The 7,111-nt window shown below is 55.3% G+C and overlaps 1 protein-coding gene across 2 annotated transcripts; it reads left to right on the top strand.

The window, feature by feature from the left end:
* The first annotated feature begins 51 nt into the window (after positions 1 to 51).
* On the top strand, positions 52 to 3,854 carry LOC118994673 (butyrophilin subfamily 3 member A2-like). 2 transcript variants are annotated; one of them, XM_037057350.1, is made up of 6 exons: positions 52 to 195; positions 409 to 753; positions 1,750 to 2,031; positions 3,298 to 3,528; positions 3,639 to 3,659; positions 3,740 to 3,854. In XM_037057350.1, the coding sequence occupies exons 1-6, from the start codon at positions 129 to 131 to the stop codon at positions 3,850 to 3,852; spliced, it is 1,059 nt and encodes a 352-aa protein (XP_036913245.1). In that variant the 5' UTR covers positions 52 to 128; the 3' UTR covers positions 3,853 to 3,854. The 2 variants fall into 2 exon arrangements, with proteins under 2 accessions (XP_036913245.1, XP_036913244.1); XM_037057349.1 differs by having other exon boundaries at positions 406 to 753.
* Positions 3,855 to 7,111: the final 3,257 nt, after the last annotated feature.

Here is a 7,111-nt window from a genome sequence, read left to right as displayed (position 1 = left end):
AGGGATCAGGGTGGTGCCCCTGGTTGGCCCTGGGGAGGCCAGGTCTCCATGGGGAATTCTCCGCCTTCTTCCAGGTCGTCATTGCTACCTAGTCCTTGCTGGCATCTCCCTCAGCACAGCAGGTAACGATGGTCCACCCTCTGCCTGCCCTCCCTGTCTGCCTGGCCCTGGTCCACCTGCTCAGCCCCTGCTCAGGTAGGACCTGCTCTGTGTCTGTGCATCTGAAGCCTTTACCTTTGGGCCCAATCAGAACCCTGGCCCCCCATCCCCCCAAGGCCCATCCAGACACACCTGTGTGAGGACCCAGGTCCTATGTAGGTGTCTCTCACCTTGCCCTCCCTGCTGGGTCACCCCCTGGTCCTCTGCTCCCAGCTTTCTCTGACAAAGTCCCCCCCTTCTGATGAGCAGCTCAGTTTGCTGTGGTTGGACCCCAGGAGCCCATCCTGGCCATGGTAGGTGGAGACGCTGAGCTGCCCTGTCACCTGTCTCGGACGATGAGCGCAGAGAACATGGAGCTGATGTGGGAGCGACCCAGCCTAACCGGGCAGGTAGTGCACAGGTATGCACATGGGCAGGAAGACACGCCGGCAGCAGAGTATAGAGGAAGAACTTCAATTCTAAGAGAGGACATCACTGTGGGGAAGGTTGCTCTGCAGATTCAGGATGTCAGAGCCTCTGATGGAGGAACCTACCTCTGTTATTTCCAAGATGGAGATTTCTATGCAAGAGCCCAGGTGGAGCTGAAGGTTGCAGGTGAGTGAGATTTGATCTGTGCTTGTTTCCTGTGGAGTCAGGAACAGAGGCTCCACCCCCACCTGAGAGCCCTCTGGGCTCCTCACCAGCACCTGCCCCTCTGCCTCCATCCCTGCTCCTCTGAGGCCCAAGAAGGACCCAGCTTGTCCCCCAGGAAGGGCTCCTCCTGCATCCGGGCAAGAGTCCCTCATGCCCCTCACCAGGTCTCAGCAGGGAAGTGGAGGTTGGGGACAGGAAGGAGGAGAGGATCTCCCACTCACCCCCTTAGTGCCTGGCACACAGGTGCTTGGGTTCAGTTTGGTCTTTCAGGTCCTCAAAACACTTCCTGTCACCTCTCCTCTGGTTTAGGGGTTAGATGTGGGGGTGGGGGGTAACAACTGCACTGTTCCTGGCCGTGGGTCAGCTCTCTTCCACCTCATCAATTTCCCCTCCCCACAACTGTATGATGAGTGTTTCTCTGAGTGACAGAACCAAAAAGGAGGCTGACAATTCTGCTGTTAGTTACATACAGAGTTTCCTAAGGGGATTTACACAGACCAGGGCTTGGGCAGCAGAAAGACAAGAGAATATCTTTCCCCCACATGGCAGGATAAAAGAAAGGCTCACAAAGGAGAGGCAGGAAGGACTGGGGCCCTGTGCTGTGCACTGTTTCAGTTAGGGAGGAACTGCTTCCCTGCTTGCCCATTGTTGGGGGGAGTCTGTTCCTGGGAGCAGCATGTCTGAGCCATGGGGGAGGGGAGGGTCCAGCAGTCTCTAAGGGATTTAGGGGAAGCCATGTCTGCTCTGGCCCAGATCCCCCTGGATCCACCCTGAGGGTCCAGTCATGGTCAGACAGTGGTCACTGGGTGGGTCAGTCTCTCCTGCACAGCTCACTCTGGGAACAGCTCCTGATGAATCCCTGCTGGGCTCATCCAGGGTGGGTGTGCCCCTCCCTCTGTGGAGACCCTCACCAGTGCAGAGGGCTCCCCCTGATTCAGGCTCACTGTTCCTCCCCAGCCCTGGGCTCTGATCTCCACATTGAAATGAAGGGCTACGAGGCTGGAGGGATCCGTGTGGAGTGCTCGTCTGCTGGCTGGTACCCGGAGCCCCAAATCCAGTGGAGAGACACCAGAGGACACAGCTTGCCTGCTGAGGTGGCCACAGAGGATGCAGACCCCCAGGGCCTTTATGCAGCCTCAGTCTCTGTGATCCTGGGAGGCAGCTCTGGGGAGGGGGTCTCCTGTGTCATCAGAAACCCCCTGCTGGGCCAGGAAAGGTCAGCCATGCTTTCCATTGCAGGTGAGTGCCCTACCCACTGCCCTGGGCTCCCTGGTGTCTGCTGGGGGAAGGCGGGGTTGCCTGCTGCTGACCTGGGTCTTTGCAGGGAACAGAAGGGATGGAGCAGGGACCTGCTACCCCTTCCCCACGAAGGTGTTCATGTCTCAGACAGCTTCTGAGCACTTTCTGGGTGCCCCACACACAGTGCCAGGTAACAGGAACTGGGGATGAATGGGCAAGATGAGCAAAGACATCACAAAAGGAGAAAAATAGGTACAAGTCAAATCTTAAAAAAAGGGCTCATCTCCTTAAAGTCTAAAACAACCCCATAGAGAAATGAGCAAAGAAGATGAATCATCAGTTCAGAGAAGGAGAAAATGCAGAATCTCACGGAGACTGGCTACAACAGAGAAAACCCTGACGGCAGGGTGGTGGGGAGACCGTTGCTCTTAGATGTATGTTCCTATTATTCGGTATATTTTTGGAATATATTTTAACAACTCTCTGGGGTGACAGAGCATTTGTTACTCAACATACTTGATTGTTGGTCCAAACTCCAGCTTCTGGAGTCTGGCAGGTCAGGTTGTATTTGTGTGGAACGACCCACGTAAAAGGTTATTCTCTGCACCACAAATCATTTTGACAAAGAGTCGGAGACGGGGCGGGTGCCCCCGATGGGACGTGTGTGCAGTGGGCGCTGCCCTGTGAGCGCAGACGCAGACCTGCTCCCTGTGCTGAGTGGCAAGGTCGCCGAGACCCAGGGTGAGCAGAGGGAAAAAGCGGCAGAGCAGCTGGTAGGGAGTGCTGTTTTCGCCATAAATAAGATAATATAAAAATATATTAATGTTGTTAAATTTTAACAAACACTTGTTTGGCACTCACTATGTGTCAGGCACTGTGTAACCATTCATTAAATCTCTTACCAATCCGGACATGGGGAACAGATGTGTAAGTCATCAGTTCAAGGTCACGGAGCTTGTCAGGTGGGGGACCCAGAATTAAAACCCAGGTGGTCCAGTCCCAAAGTTCACAATCTTATTCCCCAGATTGAAATGACTCAGAAGAAGATTGTAAGTGACAGATGGAGGAGCAGTGGAGAGATTTTGATGACCTAGTGTATACTGTTTTTTATATTCAGAATATTGTCATGTGAGAGGCAGTTCCTTCGAGACAATGGTGTTATGTGCCAATGAAAGTTCTGGGCACTTTGGGGAGAGAACGATTATTTTCAGTCCCCGGATACCTTGAGACCCAACTTGGCCATCAGCTGAGGCTAACCCTTCGCAGGCCCCTTCTTCTGGGACGCGACGCCCTGGATGGCGGCCTTCGTGGTGATCCCGGTTATTCTGGTGATAGTGGGGTTCTTCCTGTGGCGACACCAGAAGAAGATCCAGGCCCTGTCCGAGGAGAAGGAGAGGGAACGCGCAGCGAGAGAAGCAGCTCAGGCGGAGAAAGAAGCAGCTGAGGCCGAGAAAGCAGCGGCTCAGGCTAAGGAGCAACTGGAGAGAAGCCAGAAAGGTTAGGCCCTGCAGCAAGGTGGTCGCCACCTCCCCACCACAGCCCCCACCCACCACACAGGTCCTCTATTCCATCCCCTTAAAGGACTTCCTTTTTCTGCTTATTTCCAGAGAAGCTGCAGGACCAACTCAGTAAGTGACAATCCCCATCCCACACGTCCTCGGGTCCCTGCATTACACAAGTCACTGACTCCTCTCATTGTTCCCTGCAGGGTGGAGAAAGATCCCGTACCTACCACGTGAGTGCCCCAACCCGCATCTCAGCCTCTCTGTTTGGATATTCCAGCCCCTTTCCTCCCCACTAACCTCCCAGGGGAAGATATGAGGACCCTGGTGGAAGGACCAGGCAGTGATCTGTCTCAGTGGGGACGGAGCTGGGTCTCTCTCCACCAAGGGGCGCGCACAGGGCACCCCAGGAACTAGGACTGGAGAGTAGGCAGTGGAGGTGACTCAGTGTGGGAGTCCTGCCCGCCCTGATTGGTTGCCAGACTCTGTAGCCCACTGAAAAAAAGGCATAGGAGAGAAAAGTGTCTTAAAAACAGGAGTGCCCGAGTCAGTCCTCCCAGACTTACCATTATTGCTGGAAAAATGGTATCTGAAATTTTCCATTAAGTGGCCCCATTGTTTCCAGAAGTAGGCAGGAAACAGTACAGATTGGGGTGAATGAATTCCAGCTCACAGGTGCACACGTGTGTGTACAGGGCAGTGTGTGGGAAGGCCCCCCCAGGTCCTGCAGAACGTGGTCATCCCTTGCAGGACAGGGTTGGGGTCCTGGTCCCCCAGGGCATGTCTGACCACAGAGAGTCCCAAATCCTCAATATATGAGCTTTACCCTTTTCACGTGAAGGAAGGCTTATGGTTTGCACAGCAGCGTGGCAGCATCGCTGTCCTTGCACCTTGGGGTCACTACTGGGTAAAATACGGGTGACCGAACACCAATGCTGTGATACTGGGACCGCCGGTCCATCACAAAGAGGATCCTCAGTGACTGAGGGCAGTGAGGGGGGAGGGGTGCAGGCTGAACATGCTGGACCTGGGCAGGATCCGGGACCGAGCAGGAAGGAGAAGACAGCAGGGGACGTCATCATGCTGGTGAGACTGATGTGCAATTTAAAACTTACGCATTGTTGGTTTCTGCAATTTTTACCCACTACTCCTTAACCGTAGTTGACAGAAGGTAACTGAAATTCAGACGCTGCAGCAGGGATGTGAGGTGACTGCTGCACAGACAGGGACAGGACAGCTGTGCGGTGACCCTGGGGCAGCCGAGGAGGGAACAGGCAGAGGGAGAGGTGCGGAGGGTGGGGGGCAAACAGGAAGATGATGGGGGGCACGAGGGACAGAAAGGGACCCACTCAGAAATGACAGTTCAGGTGACTGTCTGTCTCCATTGCAGGTGAGGAACAGGCTCAAGTCTATGCAGGTGAGTGAGTCTGATGCTCTCTGGTTTCCTGGCTCCTGTGTGAGAAGTATTTATAGCCTTTCCCTGCTGGGTGAGGAGTGACCACAGCCAGCTGAGAGGCTCATTTTCTGTGTGTGAACCACCCCCTCCTGTCTGGACACAGAGAGGTCCTTCCAGATGCAGCATCCGCTCACCCTGCTGACACACATGCCCACACCTGGGACAGCCGGGTCATGTCCCACAGAGACCCAGTGTGATGGAGGGAAGCCCAGCACTGGGAGAGGTTTTAGCCTGGTCGGCAGAGCTGTGGACGAGGAGAGTGGACGTTGGAGGAGACTGAGGAGAGGCGAGGGAAGAGGCTCAGTGAGGACTGTGGGTGTGGGGAGGACAGAGAGAATGACCTGTCCTTGTCTGTGTCTCCTTCTTTCCAGAGGGGAAGATGGCCTTTTTCCAGCCTGGTGAGTGGATCACTCTGTGTCCCCAGGGCAGCCCCCGAGGGCCTCTGCTCCCCCTTTTCTCTCCAACTCTTGTCTGGGACAGTTCTGGGGTGTGACCTGAAGTTGTGGTCTCAATGATGCGCTCACCTGCTGCCCAGAGCGCAGGGACGAGGGACAGTGACTGTCCTGGGGTCTACAGGCCTTTGTGGGAGGAAGAGTCAGGAGGGGCGGGGTTGGAGGAAGGGGCTGCAGGGAGAGGGAGGGGGTGACCTGACCAAGCCCCTCCCCTCCTGCCCCTGTGTGTCCTCCAGTTATGGCAAGTTCCAGTCATTCCTGCTCTGTGAGGGTTGGGACAAGGACTGAGTGAGGTGATGACTGTGCGTTGGTCAGAACACCCACAGGAAACAGACGGCCTGTTTGAAGAGGGTGTTTGTCTGAAAGTAATGACCACAGGGAGAAGAAAATATCTTAAGGACTAAAAGCAATGTGGGTGACTCCTGAGACTCTAACAGACTGTGTTGTGGGCTGATTCACTCTTAGGGGTTCAGGGTCAGAGAGCACAGAGGACCCCGCAACCTGCCCAGATGGTTCACTGACTACACACCCCTCACAGCCCTTCTTCACACTGTACCTTGGGCACTCGTGACTGACAGGAACAGGGACACAGAATGAGGCAGCACCAGCCACTCCTCCTGGTGGCCTTGTGACAGGTGATCCTTTATAATCCACACGATCACCACTGTGGAGGTGACCTTGGTGCTCCCTTCTCTCTGGTTGTTACTGACAAAAGTGCTCAAGCATATGTTCAACGATTATGGACCATTGTCACCTAGAGGCTTTGGTGAGCTGGCCTAGGGCAGTGAGGTGGGTCAGAGGTCACAGCATGAAGAGGTGAACGAAACCCATGACACAAAGATGGGGCTGGATATGTTCATAGTGACCGGTGGGGGTGGCTTTAAGGGAAACCAACAGGGACACGTGATCCCCCAGGGCTCACAGCAGTGGGAGCTGTGACCACTCCTGGGCCGAGGGCATAGGGTGACAGGGAGGCCTCACTGGGGCCTGGAGGAGGCAGCTGGGGCTCAGGGAGGGGCCCCTGGGAGGGGGTGCTGTGGTGGAGCACCTCCCTGGGGGCGTGGGGGTAAGCGCTGAGCCTCCTCTCCTCCCTCCTTCCCGTGTTCAGCCCACACCTCCTCTTGGCCAAACCCGACAGTAACCAGAGTCCAGGAGCCCAGGGACTCTGTCCATGGAGGACTGACTCCTGGGCCACAGGGGCTGGGACAGGGGACAGTGGACCCCAGAGCACGTGATGCCCCAGCCTTGCCCTGAGCACAGAGGGTCATGGTGTCTGACCTCACACCAGGCACTTCCTCCATGGCTAGTCTAGGGCTCAATATACCACTGATTTGTCTTATTCCACCCCACAGATTAGGACTTTCAACCCCACAGTACATAGATGAGATTGAGAGTCAAGTTATTCTGTAGCTGGTGTCTGTGGAAAGGGAGACTGTGCAGAAAAGGACGTCACCCAGCTCAGGGGGCAGAGCCAAGGCTGACATTTAATCCACAAGACTATACAGCCCAGGTGGGCACGGATATTTTGGGGCCAAAACAGGAAACAGGAAATTGATAGATCCCAACCCTACTCACCCTCCCCTTCCTCTCCAATCACAAGACCCCTGCAGTTTCTTTGGCCCTCATGGCTGAGAATGACATTCAGGGTGGGCTGTGGACCCCAGACTGTG

The sequence above is a fragment of the Sturnira hondurensis genome, unplaced genomic scaffold (genome assembly GCF_014824575.4).
Source record: "Sturnira hondurensis isolate 20B ecotype Veracruz unplaced genomic scaffold, ASM1482457v3 Scaffold0009709, whole genome shotgun sequence".
Classification (NCBI taxonomy): domain Eukaryota; kingdom Metazoa; phylum Chordata; class Mammalia; order Chiroptera; family Phyllostomidae; genus Sturnira; species Sturnira hondurensis.
Note: the sequence above shows the minus strand (reverse complement) of the source record. Positions and strands in the feature narration are given on the sequence as shown.

What these genes read in the sequence shown, in the direction of transcription:
- LOC118994673 (XM_037057349.1), top strand. Translation starts at nt 129, where the DNA reads ATGGTCCACCCTCTGCCTGCCCTCCCTGTCTGCCTGGCCCTGGTCCAC. An exon ending in GGTGGAGCTGAAGGTTGCAG is followed by an intron (nt 754 to 1,749) that starts GTGAGTGAGATT and finishes GTTCCTCCCCAG; the next exon opens with CCCTGGGCTCTGATCTCCAC. An exon ending in ACTGGAGAGAAGCCAGAAAG is followed by an intron (nt 3,529 to 3,638) that starts GTTAGGCCCTGC and finishes GCTTATTTCCAG; the next exon opens with AGAAGCTGCAGGACCAACTC.